The sequence below is a fragment of the Crocodylus siamensis genome, chromosome 2 (assembly GCF_052110815.1).
Source record: "Crocodylus siamensis isolate JL-2025a chromosome 2, ASM5211081v1, whole genome shotgun sequence".
Taxonomy (NCBI): Eukaryota; Metazoa; Chordata; order Crocodylia; family Crocodylidae; genus Crocodylus; species Crocodylus siamensis.
The window spans coordinates 176,095,464-176,115,585 of NC_143396.1; the positions used below are offsets into that span (position 1 = coordinate 176,095,464).

The 20,122-nt window shown below is 45.1% G+C and overlaps 1 protein-coding gene across 1 annotated transcript; it reads right to left on the reverse strand.

The window, feature by feature from the left end:
• Positions 1-3,419: 3,419 nt before the first annotated feature.
• On the reverse strand, positions 3,420-19,056 carry SCT (secretin). The gene is made up of 6 exons (XM_090034922.1): positions 18,968-19,056; positions 15,060-15,164; positions 13,149-13,253; positions 9,782-9,916; positions 7,540-7,662; positions 3,420-3,531 (listed from the first exon to the last, which is right to left on the reverse strand). Exons 1-6 carry the CDS (start codon positions 19,054-19,056, stop codon positions 3,420-3,422), a joined length of 669 nt encoding a protein of 222 aa, XP_089891048.1.
• Between the last annotated feature and the right edge of the window lie 1,066 nt (positions 19,057-20,122).

The following is a 20,122-nucleotide window of genomic DNA, read 5'->3' on the forward strand; positions in this document are numbered from 1 at the left end:
CTTACCTGTGGTGAGCAGTAGGTCAAAGCAAGCCTCTTGCTAGTTCACTCAATTATTAAGGCATGTCCTAGCAAAGATGATTCTTTAGGATGAGTGTTGGAAGAGCTAGATTAACTGCTTGGATCTGGATTAGCTAGGCCTGAATGTTGGTAAGGAATGAAGGTTACAAAGCCAAATTTAATCACCTGAATAAGTTCAAGACTGAGATTTTTAAAGCGGTGTGAGGAAGACTCCCAAATCTACTAAATGTACTTTAGTGCCTTAGCAAAAAGTCTGAATCATTCCAACCATTCCTTCGAGATGGTGCTGACATTTTCATGATGGAAAACTCTGACTGAATTCTGCATACTGTAATAAATAGGATCTGACATGCCACAGTAAATAGAAAGTAGCTTTTGAGATGTGGAAATGGTTCTTTAGTGTTCCATAAAGGAAAAGGAGATGGAGCTATATATTTGAGAGACAGATGGAGACTAATGACTTGGAATAGTAGTTCTCTGATATGCTGCACCCTAAGCAATGGAGAACAGACCACACACAAACTATTCTGAGCAGTATGTTCATCTATCAAATACTTAATGTGGGGACCTCAGCTGCCTTATTGCTAGAGCTAAGTGTTGACAGGAGAGATGGATACCCTGGCATATCCAAAAAGAGCATCTGTAGCAGGGCACTAAGGTGCCTGCTACTGATAATGGTAATGTTGCACAAACGGCGGTTCATTCCCTGGAGGCGCGCAGAGATCACAGACATCAGTCGGCACTTAAGGGTCTATTTGCTTGCAAACAAAGGTCAGAGCAGAGCTAGATGCTCAAATTAACTCTGACCCCTGATTGTGTTTGTAAGCGGCATTTATTTTCTCAAATCTCCTGGGCGTGTGCACAGACACAGAAGTTCTTGCAGCTTACTTCCGTTTCATACAAACATACATGTAACTACATCATCATATACATTGCATGTATAGTATAATTAGTTATTTGAGTGGGGGGGGGCAGAGAGGTAAATATGCAACAGCTAATTAAGCATGCTCAATACCACAAGAGTTCATCAACCGTTTATTCCCCAAGGCTATGCAGTTAAATTCCAGTTTCTGTAATCAGCATGTGAAAGAGTAAGGAGGATGAAAGAGGAACCTTGGGCAGTGTTCTTTTCTTATCAAGAGCAAGATGCAAGCTGTGCAATTCTAACAGTAACATGGGCTTAGCTGCTACTCAATAGGGCAGCACAGGTGTGAGTTGCTAAAGCAGCTGATTGTGTCAGCTGACCAGAAGGGGGCAGGGCCTGGCCTTTATAAACAGAGGATGCTGAGGCCAGAGTCCAGGTCCCCTCTGGCAGCCTAAGGAGCAAGAGCCCTGCTAGAGCAAGCAGGGCAGTGTTGTGCACCAGCGTGTGGCTACAGGGTGGAGAGGACCCTGACAGGGATGAGAGAAGGATAGCTAGGTTGGCCTAAGATTTAGGCGATATAGGGATGAGCAAGGGCCCCAGTGCGGGCAGGGGAGCACGCGAGGCGCGAGCAAGGGCCCCAGTGGGGGTGGAGAGCACAAGAAGCGCAAGCAAGAAGGCCCCAGTGTGGGCGACGAGTGTGAGCAAGGGCCCAGTGCAGGCAGGGGAGCGTGAGAGGCACGAACAAAGGCCCGGTGTGGGCGGAGAGCGCGAGTATCTTGGAGCAGGCCCTGGGAGAGGGCGTGTACATTGGACATTGGACAGGCCCCGGGAGAAGGCGAGTATATTAGAAGAGGGAAAGAGCCCCAGTGGGGCACGGCCTGTGAGGGGAAAGCTCCGGAAGGGGGCGAGCCCAGTGGAAGGCCCTGGAGAGAAGGAACGAGTATATCAAGTAGGCCCGAGAAGGAGCGGGCTACTTAGAACGGAATCCCGGTATAGCGAGACCAGCCCCGTGCCAAGGAGGGCAGGAAGGCAGCCTCCCATTAATAATAAAATCAAAGACGTGGCGGGCGAGATAGAGGGTGCATTCAAGACCTGGGTTGGCATGGTAGGCAAGGGGACTAGGGGAGGTCACGGCACCTCTAGGTCGTCCTGTCACAGCATCCCAGATAGGTAGTGTGGCATGCAGGTGATATGGAAACTTAATGAAGGGTTAAGAATTAATTCCTGCTTTCTCCATGACTGCTGTGCTGGTCTTTGGTTGTTAGAAGAGTACTCCTGCCTCAGGCAGGGGGTTGGACTAGATGACCTCTGGAAGTCCCTTCCAGCCTTACTTCTCTATGACTCCATGACTCCAATTAATGGATGGATAGAGTCAAGATAGCATGGAAATATATACCTGTGGTTTCTACCACAGCAGCCTAGAAAATAGCTTTCACTGAGACCTTAAAAATTCCTTTACATCAGGGGTGTCAAAGATACAGCTTACAGGCTGGTTCTAGTCCATGGACAGCTATCATCTGGCCCCTGGTGCTGCCCCTGGGTCTCAGAGGTGACTGACAGGCAGCATGTGGGGTGTGCCACATGGCTCCACGCGCCACCCATAGTGTCCACTGCAGCTCACACCCCAGAGAAGCAGAGTGGCTCCTGCATGTAGCTGAGCCCCAGAGTGGTCAGAGTAGGATGTACCACACATGGCACATACTTTGGCCACTCCAGGACATGCGCTGGATCCAGAAGGCAGGACCGGTCTGTGAGCCTAATCCAGCCCACAGACCAGCTGTGTGCCACTCATCCAACCTGTAGGCCCAGATGAGTTCTACGTCCCTGCTTTATGATATAAAACCCACCACATATCTGCAAATTTCTGCTAAGCTAGGGGCCGTAGTCTTGGGGGGCAGGGGGAGTTCCAGTCTTTATAATGATGTAGTATCAGGCACAGGATAATTGTGAGACTGAAATAATGGTGTTTGTAGATTGTACTGAATGGTTGTCATGGTATATCAATGTACTGAGCTGAACAGGAGATCAGTTCTTCAGCTGATGTAAATCTGACTTCACAAGACTCATGCTTCTTACTCAAGCTCAGGATCTGGCCCTAAATGCCAATATGAATGCATGTGAAATTATAGGCATATCAAGCAAGGAAGGATTCTTCTTGCCCTGCCCTTGTAACCCCTCCAGTGGCTTTGGTACCATAGTCTCAGATGTTTCCTAGTGCTTGATCAGAGAATCCAAAACATGGTGGCTGCTAAAGAACCTTTATTAAACTCCAGCAACATGCAGGCAGAGAATAAAGTACAATAGAAGCTACTTACATAATTTACGTTCCAGCTAGTGTTTCCCCCACCCCCAATTTCACACACACACATTGCTCTTGATTACATGAGTTATCACGATACCATGACTCTACCTGCTTCTATGGTTTCCCCCTTATACTTTTATCCTGGAAGGAGATTCAATAGCTTCCTTATTTATTTCTAGGCCAGGTATACATGGGGTTCACCCCACCACACTGCAGGTTCAGTCACTGGTGCCTAGTCAAAATCGGATTCTTCGTCATTCTTCGTTGCAGTCAGCTGCTTGGAGGCAGGGCAAATGTATTGGCTAGTTACTTGAGCTGCTTCCCTTGCATTGCTGTCTGAGCCACTGTAGTAGAGAAAAGAACCAAAGGGTACATCAGTACCCAGCAGAAATTAGAATAGGTTGGTGGTGAAGCTGACTTAGAAATCAGAAGGAAGAGCCAACGAAACACCAGAGAATTGCGGTGCTCAAATTGTGGTAGCCCACTACTACCAAGATCAGGTGCCCACTGTGTTGGGCATTGCACAAGCATAGAAATGAGAAACAGCTCCTGCCCCAAAGAGCTAGCATTCTACCTGGACAAAAAATGGGAGAAGAGAAGAAGCATTGCCCCCATTTTATAGGTAGGGAATTAAAGACTATGGAAAGCTTAAGTAACATGTCCAAAGCAACACTGGAAATCAGTGGCAGATTCAGGAGCTACACTCCGATTTCTTGAGTCCCAGTCTAGTGCCTTAGCAATGGCCAAGTCACCTCTGCTGCAGTATCAACTTTAGAAATTAAATCAGCATGACACAACATTCAGAACAAACCAAATCAGTATGCTATAGAAAGCTTATTCTAACTTAATTACATTAGATCAGTTTCTCATCAGTAGGCAGAAAACGGCCTAGTCCAAAATCAGCAATCTCTCCATTATCAGAGGAATATTTTATTGAATTTTCCCAATTTATTATTTTTATTAACTATCTGTTATACAATTCTTTGTGCCCACAAATCTCCAAGGAAGGTGTCCTCTTCACTTTAAAAGAGGTGAAATTGAGTGTTAGGGTGCTCTATTGACATACCTAACTATGAAATTACTCTGCACTATTGCACAGAATTTGGCAGCAATTATATGAAGACAGCGACATTCCAGCTTGGCTTGAGAATACAGAATTGTCTCCGAGTACTGTGCAAACAACAGCTCTGATGTGTGTGTCTTGTTAACATAACACTGAATGTGAAACAGTTTGATACAGGCTCAACAATAAGCATAAGAAGACAATCCACCAGGAGGTGAGGAATGATGCCAGCTTGGTTTTAACTTAAAAAAAAAAATCTATGGATCAGATCCACAGCTCATACAAATCAGTCTAGCTCTAGGTCTGTTGTCATAGCCCAAGCACTTCCGATTCACACGCAGAGAATCCAACTTGTAGGCTTGGTGTTAATCAGTATGAACTAATAAATAGTGAGTTACACACAGCTTTGTGAAAAGTTAAGGGGCCAATCCTGAGAGTGCTTGACAAGGTAAGTAGCCCCATTGATACTAGTGGTTCTACTCATGTGACCAAGTTTTTGCAAGATCGGGCCCTATCCTTCCACTTAAAATGAAGGATTGCTAGTATATATTCCTACAGCACAGGTTTACCACAAACACAGTTCATTCATTCTCCTCTTCTACACTCTGTTTTGAGGCTATCTTTATTGCTCTTATAGTGATTTAATAGAAACTACCATAATGTTACATTTGTAACACTGGATTTAATGCAAACCACCCTCATTCCTTATAATTAATCACCATTACTTTAAAACATTTGCAAATCCATAATAACTACCACTTGAGACTACTGGCATAGAAACCGTAGAAGTGTAGCTAAGCAGAAGGCCCCCAAAGCCTGTTCCTCAGTGACCATAAGTGAACCTTTGTAAATATGACAACTAGCTTGGTCAGCAAGGTAAAGGAAGCCATCAACATATGTAACTAAACCAGTAATCAAATACAATTAAAAAAAGCACAAGGCCTGAAAAAAGACATTACCATTCTGGACTATATAATCCAGAAATACTGTACCATAGCTTTAGTTTATGGTAATTGATGTAACCAAATGTATTAGATGCTGTTTTGCTACAGTGGCTGTATTTTTGTTAAGCTTCTAAGTAAGTTGGAAAGAAACAAAGCAGCCCTGTTTACAGAATACCATACATTTTGGGGAAGAGAAAAACAGGGTAAGGGCAAGCACTTCCATAATGGTGAAGGAAAAAGGTAAGAATCTTTCCCTCCAGGAGTGTAATTTTTATAGAAGCATAAATCCCAACTAAGTCCAGTTCCAAAAATTTCAGTAAGAAATTTAAGTAAAACCAATCAGAGGTCATTTATTAGAACCAGCCCTCTATAAATATGGGATATAAACTGGAGGGAAATTTTTAAAAGTCAGCAAATTCAAAAGAACCTGCTGCTGAACTGCGTGCCACCATCCTCACACCTCTCAAGTCTCAGCTGGTATAGGTGAGAATCTATGTTGTGCTGTCACAGGTAGCCAGATACACTTTGGGATACATGTCTGGTTTTTGCGTTTTGAAGTGCAAGTAAATAAAAGAGCAGACTACAAACCTATTTCTGCCTCTTTTATCAGTAGCCAGCCTTCAAGTTTACCTGTCATCTGGGTAACAGTATTCAGTTCTACAACATGCTTAAGAATGGGACTTTCAGAAGCACTTAACAGAAGCAGGTCCCAATATTCAAAGATACTTAGCCACCTTAAGATTCAGGCAGGTGTCTCACCTACCTAGGTGCTTTTGAAAATCCCATTGGATATTGCAGTCCCACTAGTTTCTGCTGGGAGTTAGGCACCTAAACAGCTTAGTGAGATCTCTAGAAATGCATCCACATGGATCTATATCTGTAAAGGACCAAATTTACAAAAGGGTTTGGGCATAAGTGACCTGTGTTCCTTCATCTTGAGAATCCCACTCTAAGCACATGCCCAGCTTGTTTTTGTGAATAGCCCCAGAGAAGACACTGACAAAAGAGAAGCATAATACAACTAGGGATATGAGCCTGAGTAGCTCAGGTGATAGAAGATAAAGCTGTTCATCAACAAGTGCTTTGCTAAACACTTCAGTCCTTTGAGGGGAGAGGAGACTGAGCAGCTAAATTTGGCCTATCTTCAAAAGAGCAACCTAAAACTTCCCTTAGCTCCCAATCTTAACCCTTGAGGCCCTTAAACTCCATAGATGCCATACATTTTTAACCTTAAAGTACCCTTTGAGCCTTTAAAATATCTAGGGTTCTGTTTCTGCACATGTGTAGAAATTCCTCAATCTGAACAGCTCAGCCCTCAGCCCACACTTAAGCCCAATCTGGACTGAGGCATTTTAGGCATATTTTGAGCATACCTTACACAACCACATTGAAAAGATCATCCCCCACCCTGTTCAAACTAGTTGGAAAGGTAGAGGTGCAGAAGATACCCATCTTTTACGTAATGGTTTACTAGTTCCAGGATTTAAGTAAGAAGTGGGATTATTTCCTTCCTCTGCATTAGAAGATTGGATCCCACACTTCCCTCCTGCTCTGAGAAAACCCTTAACTACATGGTAACGCGTGCTTTCAGGTGGGGAGATGCTTTCATTCTCTCCTTGTCAGAGCTTTGCTGTTTTAGAGCCAGGCATTCACAATTTATTGGTTCAGAGAGAGGGAGCCTGAGTCTACCACAACACTGAAGGTGCTGCTTTGGGAAGGGAAAATTTGAACTCCAGTGTGTTCGTATTTCACATGAAACACTGACTGAATGGGATGCATCAACCATCCCAGGAGTAGGAACCAAGTGAGAGTCTGAATTTCTAGGCTACAGAGCCAGGCTCTTGTTTGTGCTCTGTGGCTCAGTGAATCTTGGGCAGTGCAGAGTCAGTGGGGAGTAATGGGGTGAAGAGTGCCTCTGGCCCCCAGGCTCTTTACAAGAAAGGGGAGACCACCACTACCTTTTGCAGGGACCCTCATCCCGTCAGTGGTTATTAGGTGTGCTCGAAGGCTGCGTAACATTTCAAGCCCCACAGGGGACTTAGAAGGCCAATGAGACTTTGGTGCAAGTCCAGTGCTAAGCTCTTTAGCTCTGTCATGACTGAGGCACTTCTGTACACATGGACTAAGCAACCCTGACATAATAAATTGCATCATCTCTGGAGTTTAGACCCTTCAAGGATTAAGAGGCAGTTGATTTGGATATTATCAGGAGTGTAATGTAGGATTTAGGCACATAAATTCCATCTATACTCTTGTCTTGGTTGTTTGTTTTTTCTATTTAACCCTCAGGTACTATGATGATGTGGTCCACAGAAGGACTTAGATCAGAAATTCACTGTACATACCTATCATTCAAAAAGCTCTGGTATAACCACATGAAGCAAAAGTCATTGTAGTCGCTGTCACTCTCATATTTCCCTGGTATTGCTAGGCTGACGGATCCCTGAGAGCCATCTTCTTTATCACTGATTAAGGAAGAGAAGAAGGGAGAATTCAGTTAATGAAGGTGATGAGGCAAAGTTTTGGAGCTAAAGCTTAGCATTATAAGGTCAATGTTGCAATGGGACACTGTTTTTTGTACAAAGGCCAAGCTGCAAGGAAAAAGATACTGCCATTGGAGCAAAGCAGCCACTGCAAGAGCAGCTACACTAATTCCTTTTGTTTTTCCAGGGGATATTATGTTTGGAGGAACCACCATGCTTCCTAAATTTGACACATTTATCCTTCCTTCCTTTTTGCACCCTTGTGCAACAAGGTATTAAGCAGAATTCACGGATTTGGCCATGAGCGCTTTGGCTCTGGCCTCAAATTAGCAACCTCTGGGCTATTAACTGCACACCTTAGTGCCTGCACCACCGTAACTCCCTGTGCATTTTTTATAACTACCAACGCAATCAGAAACAAGTTCCTGTATAGCAGGAATCCTCACTGTTTTGCCTCCTGATTTTATCATAATTAATGAGCTACCTGCAATTGTGGTAGCACTCAGAGACATCTAGAAGCTGGATGTACAAAAAAGAATTATCTACATAGATGGTAAGAGGGGATACACTATGCGGTACCATATAGAGATACCTGAGCTAATAATGGCAGCAGAGCCTGCTAGCTTGAGTGGAATTAGCTTGGATATCTCTACAAGGCACAGCAGACATCCCTCAGTTGCATCTTTCCCAGAATGGTACAAGTCACCATCTTGTGTCTTCTGCCTTTGCTGCCTATGAAATCAGTGATTGCATGATAACAATAAATTGGCATTTCTTTATTGAAGGTGAATGGGAAGAGCTGCACTTGGGTCTGAAAGCTAATGGCAGGGATGACATAGGGGAAGGTGCATGTATCACTGAAATCCATTTTCATTTTCAGAGGCAAAATCAGGCCTATATTAACCCACTGCTTCTTCCCCATGAGTTCATTTCTGCCCCTTTAATAGGTATGACCTGAGCCAGCTGCTAAGCTGTGCAGAGGCTCTGCTTAGGGTAGGCCAGTCAGCGCTCACTCACATTAGCTCTCCGGCCCTTGCTCATCATTGGCTCTACCTGCCTAACTCTACCCTCAACAGGGTATAAATGGACCAGGGCAGGCCATGACTGCTTGAACCCTTGCCCCATGCAACCAGGGCCCTCACTCAGGCTCAACCATAAAAGGGTTAAGAAGACTTCTGCTGAGTGATCTTAAGTGTCCTCACTAAGACTCAGCATTATTTCCAGTTCCTGCCCTGGACACTGCCTGCCTGGGTTTCTGCTTGGCTTCAGCCTTATCCATCCACTTCCTTTGAGTTCCCATACTCAGTGTAGACTGTGGTTTCTGACCTTGGCTTGCTCTTCAGACTTTGGTTTAGGACCCAAACCCCTGGTCTTCAGTCCTGCTCTAAGCCTTGCTCTGGACTCCAGTCCCTGATGGAGACAAGGACTCTGAGAAAAGTCAGTGCCTGAGTGGTAACAATTTAGCGTTGTGTAAGGTGAACTTTTGCACAACACAGCAACAGGTTTCAACCAGTCTCCTAAAGTTCCCCATAGTTTACACTGTTTCAAGGACTCTGTAGCATTTCCTCGGCTGTTGGGGCAGGCATGGTGATGATGGTGTCAGCTTTACTGTGGTCTGCCTCTATGCTTAGCTGTATTATCTTCTCTCCCAGGTGTGCTTTTTCCCTTACACAAGACTTGCCATTTTCTCTGGCCACACAACACTGTTGGTTCTAGCTGGCTCTTGTGGGAACCACTTAAAGGTGCAATTCCCCACAGAAGAAATGATAATGCAGGGAAACAGTAGTGTTATTTCTTCCACTGCCTCTTATACACTGGACTTATAATTCACAGCAGCCATTAGCTCTGGAGGCAGTTTCTCTTGACATGGCTGGAGCTATGTGGTGGGTTGACGGTCACTCAAGGGGATGACAACAGGACCAAAGACAGCAGCATACCAGAGAATGTTTCTGTGTCCCTCTGTAGCAGTGCTATTGGGAGTTTCTTTCCTTTGACTAGATAGATTTATGGAGATAACTTAGTAGAGAAACTGAGGTCAGAGGTTCTTGTTGTACTGAGAAAGCTCAACAAGTAAGAAAACAGGGTTAATTTCTGTCTTTATCATCCTCTGAGACTTTGTACATGGTGCAGGAAAGGCTTCAGTTTAGTGAGCATCTCTTTTGAGTCCAAGTCATTTTCAGCTTGATTGATAAAGCCAGTCTCCTCCAGCTGTCCCTCTGGTCCAGATGGTTCAGGAACACTAGCAAAAAAGTTTATGGAGAAACAACGCCAAAGCATTGTTCTTCAATGTCCTCATTACCTTCCAAATGCTGTCACACCAATTCACAGAGAGGTGAGTGGATCCCCAGCTGATGCCAGATGATGTAGTGCCACTGAAGTCAGGTTCTCATTAGAGGACCTGAGACTTGTTTGTGAGAGTGGCTCCATGAAGCAACTCTCAGAGCCTAGGTTGTTGGACCACCTGAGTGTTGTCATTGCAACAAGCTAAGGTTCATAGAGGAGTCACAGATTCACAGAAGCTAAGGCTGGAAGGGACCTCACGAGATCATCAGGTCCAGCCCCGCCGCTCTCAGGCAGGAAAGACTGCTAGGGTCATATGATCTCAGCAAGTCGTCTTTTGAAGATCTTCAGGATAGGTGTCTGCAGCACCTCTGGGGGGAGTCTGTTCCAGACTTTGGACACTTAAACCATAAAGAAGTTTTTCCTTATATCCAATCTGAAGTGATCTCCTAGCAGTTTATGTCCATTATTCCTTGTCTTCCCGTGGGGTGCCTTGGTGAACAAATGTTCTCCCAGCCCCTGATGTTCACCCCTTATATGATAAACAAGTATCCTGCTCAAATTCAAACAGATAGCTGTTTTATGTGTCCAGAATACCACTCATAATTAGTAAATCCCAGACCTGTTTAGGAACTATCCATTAGGCTGATTCAGCTCAAAATTTGAAATTTCTCAGACTTTTCTTTCAGATGAGCTGAGCTCTAACAAATCCAGTGGAGTTTAGTGGGCGATGTGGGTGTCTGCACAGCTGGAGTCGGCGCAAGTGTTTTCAAGGATTTTAAAACTATCATATGGCTTGTCATATGGCTCTCAGTAATGGGGCAGATTCTCAATGAAGTTATGGTGACAGGAACTTATTTGTGGATATGGCTTTCTAATTTTAATACACCTCACTCCACTACCACGTCTCTCCATTTCATTCTATGTCCTGGTTTATGTAGATAAAATGAGTTCTTCACAATGCACAGCCACCCTGAGGGGAAGTGCTGTAACATCCCAGTCTGCCCCCCCCACCCCACCCCCAATTCAGAACCATGAAGTAAAAATCTAGTGTATTGGGAGGACTTTCACAAGAAGTGAATCACTTAGGGCAGGGGTACTTGGCCTCCAGCTTGTGGGCCAGAAGTGGCCCATTGGGCGCCCTGAAGGTCAGGAAATTTGGCAAAGGGGGAGCAGTGGCCATTAATACCATCGTTCTCCTCCACTGCCAAATCCCAAGCCCCTCCCCATGAACAGCAAGATTGGGGCTGAGCCAGGAACCCCTCCTGCCATGCAGCTGAACTGGGGTCAAGCCATGTCCCCTTCCCCCGGCTGAATTGTGGCCGGGCCATACTCTCTTCCCCCCTGTGCAGCCAGGTTGGGGCAAGCTATGCCCCTTTCCCCCCATGTGGCTAGTTTGGGGCTTGGTGACACCGTATTTCCACATGCAGCTGAATTGGACCAGGCTGCCCCCATCCTCCTCTGTGCAACCAGATGGGGCCCTGCCATGCCTACCCTAGGCACCAGACCAGTGTCACTGTCTTGATCTAGTCCATTGGTGGGCACTGCAAACATCCAAAATATGAGAGGGAAAGGAATTATTTTGATAGTTAATGAGGATCCTGTCCCAAAGAAAGAACAAACTAGACGTGGTTGCTTCCATGCAATCTCTTTCTCCTATTGTTATGCGACCAATGGTTAGAAGCAGTGGTGGCTGTCATTTGCATTGCAATAATCAGCAGCTTGAGGCTCAGTTAGCCACTAGGTTTTTTGCACCCATACGCGATCTGATTGGCCATGTGTAAATGAAACGAATGTTAATGAGAATGGGGGCAGCTCACAACGTTGGCCAATATCAAAAGGCAGCCCCAGCTGCCTATAGCTTATAATCCTAAAGATAAGGCTTCACAGGTGGGCAGTAGATATAGCACTTGACTTAGCCTCAGGAAGAATCACTTCTGTTTCCAGCTCTCCTATTGATTTGCTTTGTGACTTTGAGAAAGTCACTTCCTCTGTTTCCTCTGCCATCCTTTACCTTGGACTGTATTTAGATTGTAAGACGCTCTTTGGGACAAGCTGTCTCTTTTACTATGTCTGTGTGTGCAGCAGGCCTTTATGCACTGCTGTAATACAAATAACACTAAAAGACATGGCAGAAAGCAGGGCTTTGGTGGCACCTTATAGGCTAACCTGTTCAGAGAGGGTGTACAAGTCTACAACATCAGATACTATGCTTCATCTGACAAAGTAGGCTGTAGCCTGAAAAAGCTCATGCTGAGTTATTCTTTAAGGTGAGAATAGAGAATAACTCTAGAATACTGCCTTCTGCCTGACTTCAGACTAACACAGCTAACTTCCTCTCTCTATTTAAGGAATATTAAGGTTGCAAAATCAAGCATTTAAATCTTAGGAAACTCCAGCGCTATGGTTGTCTGTCCTTACTGCCTGCAGTTCAGGGGTGGGGCATGATCAGAGCAGCTGGCATCTTCAGAAAACATAGTTACCAAACTGAAAAATCTTAGTTCTCATATGCTCAATACAGACTCATTTGAGGCACATAACTTGGCCCACTGTAGGTGGATTTTCACAGCAAAAGGCACATCCCTCGCACCAGAGTGGCCCTTTTCACCAAATGTAATGTCCCTGCTTCAATGCATGGGTGTATTAGAGCTTCTTAGTGAAACACAGAAGCCCATAAGAGTTTAATGTGGACCAAGCACCCTTTTTTCCTCAGATCTTTTTTTTTTAATGGCTGAACAATTTTATTTGACATTTCCCTGTCCGTTCAAAAAAAGAACTGAGACTGAGGGAGACACCCAGCATGGAAAATTTCAGTCAAAATCATTAAAGTTTAGCAAAATTATAAGCAATGCTTAACAGAGTCTTGTAATGGAAAGCATTGGGCAGCCTCAGTGACACTTTTTCTGCCTTTAATGACACATTCAGTTGAGCAGGGTGGCATGGGACAGTCTTGATAACACAATTGCTATAATATGTTGGAAATTTCAATAGAAGCAAGTGGGAAGGGACCAGTACAGTGTAGTATCTTGCCTGAGATTTGTAGAAGAACTGGAAACAGACAGCTTCTTCTTAGTGAATAGCAACCCTTCATGCTGCATTCCAGACAGCACATTTCCAGCATGAGGATAAAGGCACTGACAGACAGAAGTGCCCACAACCCTCTTTGACTTGCCATGAGTGTAGTTTGTTACCTGCGCTTGTATCCCACGAGAGACTTGATTAGTTTCTGAACCTGTGCGTTTCCTCTCATTTTGCTGAGTTCACTGGTAAACATGCCATCTGCATGCCGCTGATATCTGTGGTTCAGGAAAGAGAAAATAAATTTGCCTGCCCCAAGGCTCTCTGTTCTACAGGACTTCAGTTATACTGGTAATTGCTGCACAGCTCTGGCTGGGCTGTTACAAATGGCATACCAGATGCACTCCTCTGAACATGGTCTAGGGGACTTTATCCAGAGGATCAGAACTTAAAGGAGGGGCGAGCTGTGTCTCTTGTGTGCATTTAATTCTGCACTGCTGAGTGTAGCTGAAAAAAAATGTTTTCAGAGTGACATATGGATTAGCCTGTATGGCATATGCTCAGGACAGCTGTTCATATTCAGAAAGGCTGATCTAATCCCTCTCCCCCCTGCAATAACTTGTTCTAGCAGCATGCATTTTGAAGAGGGGTTAAACAGTGTGTCCCTTTCCCTTGCTCCTTGGATTGTTTTTATTAGTGGCTTTTAAATGTTGGCATCTATATTTAAGCAATGGGCATTGGGCTAGACTGAAGCAATGCACCTTGCCCTGGGTGAAGGGCAATGCACAGCTATACTGCCTCTGGAGCAGAGAAGGGAGTGAGCTGCCCTTGTTACTAGCCTCTGCTATTAACAGTCTAGCTAGCTCCACCCTCTGCACCAGCTCAGCTGAACTGTCTTTCCCCTAGGAGTAGAGCCAAGGTTGCACTCACCTCCTGCTCCTATTCCCTCACCTGCACAGGAATGGGAATAGGGGCTCTGCCAGAAGCGGCTCTCCCACCAGAGCTGTGACCCCAAGTGGCAGCATCCCTGCATTCACACCAGGACCCCTGGGGCAGAAGATCTCTTCCTCTCTCCCAACGCTGTGCCAAATTCCTCTATGGGCCCCACCACAAAAGGACTCCACATCCACACACCACCCAGTGCCCCACATCCACCAACCATCCCCTCCCTGCTCCCTATTCCTCCCTTTCGGAGCCAGCCCTGCATGGTGGGCACCTGAGTTCTCTCATGTCAGAGGTGGCTGCATCTGAGAGTTTGGCTCCTGCCGTGTTTGGGCTGGGTTCTGCCTTTCGCCACTCCTTTTGCACTACTCTGGCTGCTCACTGGGAGCCATGATTTGACCTGCAGACTTTAAAGCTGCTCTAAAACAGCAGTCCAGGATCCCCTTGTAGAAAGGAATTGCCTTCTGGTTTTCTGGCAACCTTTGTTAGCCCCTCTCTCACTGGGAGTATGCCAGGGTAGGAAAGGAACTCTGGATATTCTGGATCAATAGAGCTACCCCTAGTTCAGCCTTTTTAAAGGGTGTGAGGCCAGGCCTAAGATGGCTGTAGCTTAGGTTGGGGGCTGATTGCTTGCGGGGGGGGGGTGTCAGGAGGATAAGGGGGATCAGAAAGCCAAGGGGCACCCAAGGTTCTGGCCTCTGGATCAGGAATAGATTTCATAGAAGTCTATGCAGTTCCCTTGCTGGCATCTGCCTGTGTTGTCAAGATTCAGTCTACACACTATCTGTGTACAATTCTGCGCTGACGCTACCATGAGCCCCTGCCTGCTCTCTCCAGCTTAGCACATGCCAAAACCCAGATATTAGGCAGCATAGCTGATTTAACATGGCCCTGAGTACATGGCAAAAACCTATGTCTGAGACAGAACCTGAGAATGGCTCTGGGCACATGCTCAGGACTGTGCTGACCTCACTACACTGCTTCATTTCCATGTTTTGGCAGGAATGAGTGGAGGATATGTACTTCGCAGCAGTTAAGTCAGGGATCCCCAAAAAAGCAGCAGAGAGGTTTGCAATCTTCTTGCCATCTTGGAGGTCAGAGGTCACATCTGCCCAAAACAAGAAGGGATCAGTTTGTCTCACCTTTGATTGAGGCCCATAAGAGATTTGACTAATTGCTGCACATAGGCATTTTCATTCATCTTGCTGAGTTCGCTGTGAAATACTCCATCTGCATGCCTCTGAGTCCTGGGAGTTTAAAAAAGAAGTGAAAAGTGGGGGGCCAAGCCATGCTTTGCAGGGGAAGGGTATCTGAACCTCTCTCCTCAGGAGATAGGGGAAGCTGAGAGATAGGACCATAGACAAACATGAAGAGATACCAGGGTCTCCTTGGTCCAAAATGGGAGGCAGAAGAATACTAAGTAGTGGACAAGAAGGGGTTAAAATAAGAGAAAAGTCAAGTAAATCATCAAAAGTTTAAAAGAATTGGAGAGTAAAAGTACCTTGTACCCTTGTCTAAGCTAGGTTTGCCCTAGGTCACCCATCTCAATGGTATCCAAACTCCTTCCTACACCTTACTGAGTTCTCTGTATAGATGGATTCAGGTCCTCAGGCAGTCTCTCATGAACCAGGTTTCACTGACTTTGAGTGGAGCTATATCCATTTACATCACCTTGAGATTTTGCTGTTATGGAGTGTGATCCTGCTTACTACTGAGCATAATGTTTTCTCTTCTGTATAGTTCCATTGTCTTCCATTGACTTTTCACTTGTAATAAGCATTATGCTTGTGCAGATTTGCTGAGGCAGGAATGTCTAGTGGTTAGGGCATAAGCCTGGCAGGAAGGAGGCCTGGGTTAAGCTCCTTGCTTTGCCTAAGACTTCCTATATGACACTGGGTGAGTCAACCTCTTTGGTTTCCTCAATACCACATCTATGGTGCTTTTGAAAGCACAGGGGAGAAGCACAGCTCCACCAACCTGTGCACGGCAAACCTGGAAGTAAGGCGGTAAAGGGCAATTCCTAGCACTGCTCTCAAGCACATTAATCAGCGAGTTCCCCACCTTCAATATGGGGACGCTACTGCCTTGCCCTACAGGGGTGTTTGAACCATGTTAACGGCTGTGAGATGCTTTGGTAATAGGGATGCATATCTGGACAGCCCTAACAGGGATGGCATTTGCAGGTCCAGGCTATTAAGTGCCTCTTTTGAAACAGAAGCCTCTTTTCTACTGGTTTCCAAAGTACATGGACACTGTGGACATCATACTTAGTTTACCAGTGCTTTAGCACATTGTGGTATGCATCTGTAAGGTAACTGTGTGTTGTCCCATGCTTTTAGGCTGTGTGCTCTTGTCAGCCACCTATAAGCAGAGGAACAGCAGTGCAGCTTGGAAGTGCCATGTGTGCATCCTATTTGAACCCAGGTCAAAACTTAAGACAATCAGGGCCACCTCAAATGAGACGTCTGTTTGCAGCCCTAGTGGAATACAGTCACCATGCAGAAAAGCATGTCCTTGTTCCTTTAATGGAGGTACTTACATGCCCAAAGTGGGTAGTGGAGACACTCCTACACTTTATTCAGATAACTCATGGTTAGCCACAGGCTTCACTTTGGTCATCCATAAGGTAAAATAGAATTCTGTGCATTGACTGTCACTGCTCGGCTTACAGTATCATTGCCCCCAGCAGCTATATATGGAGTCATATTGATTTTCTCCTGCTAAGAGGCAGGTCCCCCATGTGTTTTGACAGCTATTTGCTGTTTTGCTTGATAAACTGTAAAAAGAGTTAATTTAGATATACCCTCAACAGTGCATTTGACTCCTTTTGGGTGGGGTGCTTACACTGTAGAAGAATTGAGTGAATATTCAGTATGCTAGAAACAGCCCTCTCTGTAACTGTTCCCATATATCTTGAGGACAGCATGCACTCAGTTATTTTGAGGGCAGGTTTTTGCCTTTCAATGAATAAAGCCTGAGAAACAAAACAATGCACTGGGGTAGCGTAATCAATCTCTAAGTGCTACAGCCTATGTCTGATGCCCTGTGCAGAGCAGGTTATTATCTATCTTTACAGTATCTCTTTAAAGATAGGACAATATTTTGTTTCAGTGCTTTGAATAATACGCAAGCTTTGCATTTTCCATAGTTTGTTAGACAGGGGCAAAGATCATGGCATAACTGATCTGTGTCTATTTTATACATGTGGGAACATACTGCCTTTGTATGACCCTGAGGTCAGTGGGGCTTTTGCCATTGATCTCCACAGGAAAAGTATCTAGTTTGTCCTGGGGATAGCTGTGGTAAACCAAGGTTTTCCATATGGGCCTTTGTCCATTGGGACTGAGTTGGGAGCCTGGGATTGAAATAGGTGGGGCGAGTAGGCACCTATCCCAGATGCCAACTATGAAGGGACACCAAAATTGCTCCTTCTTCCCACCCCATAGAAGCTGGGCAGACCTGGGCTCTGTGGTGTATAAGGCTGTAGCAGGACTGGTGAAGCTGAGGGGCAGGCTTTCTGCACACTGGCTGCCCCAGCCCCATGGTACGGGCTTCCCAGCAGCTGTTCCTAGTAGGTAGTTCACTCCCCCTCTCCCACCCAGGATCCTCTCCTGGGTGGAGAGCTGTGCATCCCATGGCAAGCCCTGGGGAGGCGCGCCTTTCAGATTCCCTTCTCCCTCCCATGCAGTATGGGATACAGGATGCCCAGCTTCTATAGCTAGGGGAGCAGGGGCACTATGGTGCCCCCTGCTTAACGTGCTTCTCAGCTGCAGGAGCATGAGCACATGCACTACAGCTCCAGGAGCTGCTTCCAGAGTGCAGAGAGTGGTGGAAGATGAGACTTTGCCCTTCACCCCTTGCTCTCCAATGGTTGGCACCTGCCCAGGGTGCTGCAGGAGTTCGCCACGCCTCTGAACTGAAATGCCTGAAGACAAAGCTTCACATGGATTCCTTCCAAATACCCATGGTCATCTGGCCTGTTGTCTGCATGGTAACAGGAACCTCTTACTGAAAAGAACTGGTAGAAGCAAGAGTGAGTCTCCCACACCGCTTTGATCAGACTCCTATGATAATGTGTCTTAGTGAAGATGTTGGTTTTTTTTTTCTCAGAATAACGCTGCTGGTCCTCAATTCTGTTACAGATGTGCCCGTGTCACTGGAAGCCATTTTATAAATGTGGCACTGGCCAGTAGACAGATCCTGACTTCCCATGGTCTTCTTGCCCTTTGTGTCATTGCTTCCATTCTCTTCAAAGCTGTGTAACACATTACTACACTGGGACAAGGAAAATTCTGATGGGGTAACATTGCAAACTCATGCCCTGAACCCAATACAGAGGCATACCAGCCAGGGTCTGGCACTAGTAGCCACTGGATTAGCTGGATCAGTTGCAGGAGCAGCTGCCAATCTTGTGCCCCTTCTAAATGGGCACCTGGCGTGGGTGCCCTGGTCACCTGCCCCTCATCCCACTACTGACCCAACATACCCCTTGACACTTATTTTTGTGGTTAAAGACAATGAGCTGTTGAAATTAGTGGTATTGCACCAGCAAAGCTTTTGTCCTAGAACTCAAACGCAGTCTCAAATAAAAGTCTGTTCTTAAAAATGGCCGCATTAAAGTAACCTCTTTGCCATTCAGAGTGAAGCTCCATGACAAGTATGAGAGGATATTAGAAAGGACTGGATGGCTTTAGGAGAAGAAGAATCCATAAACTCTAGCTTTGTCCACATGCCTGCACCAGTGTAGCTAATGGTATGTTGTAAACCAACTAATTCACAGGGGTACAAACTTGCATGCTGAAGAACGCCTTGATTCTGTTTAACTTAATGCAGTTTTACAGAAGTAGGCTAAATCAAAGCATGCCTCTCCTAAGCGAAAATAAGTGTCTACACACACTGTTATTCAGGTTTATCAATAATTTGATTTAGTTAGCCAACCAAATAAGTGCATCGCTTTAGGTAGGCAAGTCCATTGTTTTCTAGTGAGCAGCTCTTTAAAAGACAAAGCTCTAGAGAAAAGGGGAGGATGGATTAGCAGAAAGGGTCTTACCTCTCCAGAAGAGGAAGTGATGCTGTGAGTTGAGACAAGACAATCACAAGTACAATTAACTGCCCAAACCCAGTGAGGAGGGAGGCCATGATGACTCCTGAAATGAAGGACTCAGCTTTACAAGCGGTTAAACAAATTCTTCCCCTCTATGTTCATGGCACAGTTTACCTGCTACACATAAAGCATTGCTACATAAATAGCACCATTAGAATTAAGCAAGGCAGGAATACTTGTAAACAATGAGCATTTGTATTAAATGTAAAAGATGAACAGACCCAACCAGTTTGCCACTAAATGACAAATTATTTGCATTGCTTATCCCCCAGTGAGAATGAATTTGATGAGACCTCCATGAAATTACAGTTCTGATGTATTATACGGTGAGTCAGTGTAATATACAATGAATATGCTGAAAGCCATCCTGGCAGATAATACATCTGTAACAAAGCAGTGGAGCAAACTCCATTCTATTTTAACTCTGTTGAAGTCAATATTCCAGGGATTATTTTGGCTATAAATACATAAATGAGAGGATTAAAAACACGCCCAATGAATAGCACAAAAACTGAACACACAGAACTACTAATATACCCCTAAGAAAGACAAGGGAGGTCTAATTTTTCAAACTGGCAGGCAAAAGCATGTGTATGCAACACTACCCCATCATCTACACAACATGGGGGCCTTTAATGTATAGCTATAGGTTTGGTCAGCACCTGCACTGAAAAATCAAACAAATCTTTGGTTGAGAGATCCTTCACTTCCAAACTTTTCTGTTTTCAGTTTGACAAAAAGAAAAAAAAGGCAAAATTTCCTTTGGTTCAACACCAACCATCCCTCTAGATTTGAAACCAAAGTGTTTTATTATCAGCTGCTTGTAAAAAAAAAATTAAAAAAAAATAAACTGCTGCTATCAACTTCCCCTTTGGTCAAATAGTGTGGGGCACTCAACCAGAACATGGGAAAGCCAGATGCAGCTCCTTCCTATACCCATGAGAATTTGAATCTACATGGTGCTTAGTGAATGCTTTAATTACTGTAGGTGGAGAACAGGCTCTGTGTCTTTCCTGTTGTAACTGATCCACTTCAGATAAAATACTACGGGCCTGGGCACATGTTCAGTTTGTGCCATTCCAAATTTGTGGAATTTTGTGC

What these genes read in the sequence shown, in the direction of transcription:
- SCT (XM_090034922.1), bottom strand. Translation starts at nt 19,056, where the DNA reads ATGGCCTCCCTCCTCACTGGGTTTGGGCAGTTAATTGTACTTGTGATT. An exon ending in TCACTTCCTCTTCTGGAGAG is followed by an intron (nt 15,165 to 18,967) that starts GTAAGACCCTTT and finishes TTAAACTCCCAG; the next exon opens with GACTCAGAGGCATGCAGATG. An exon ending in CAGAGCTTTTTGAATGATAG is followed by an intron (nt 3,532 to 7,539) that starts GTATGTACAGTG and finishes TCTCTACTACAG; the next exon opens with TGGCTCAGACAGCAATGCAA.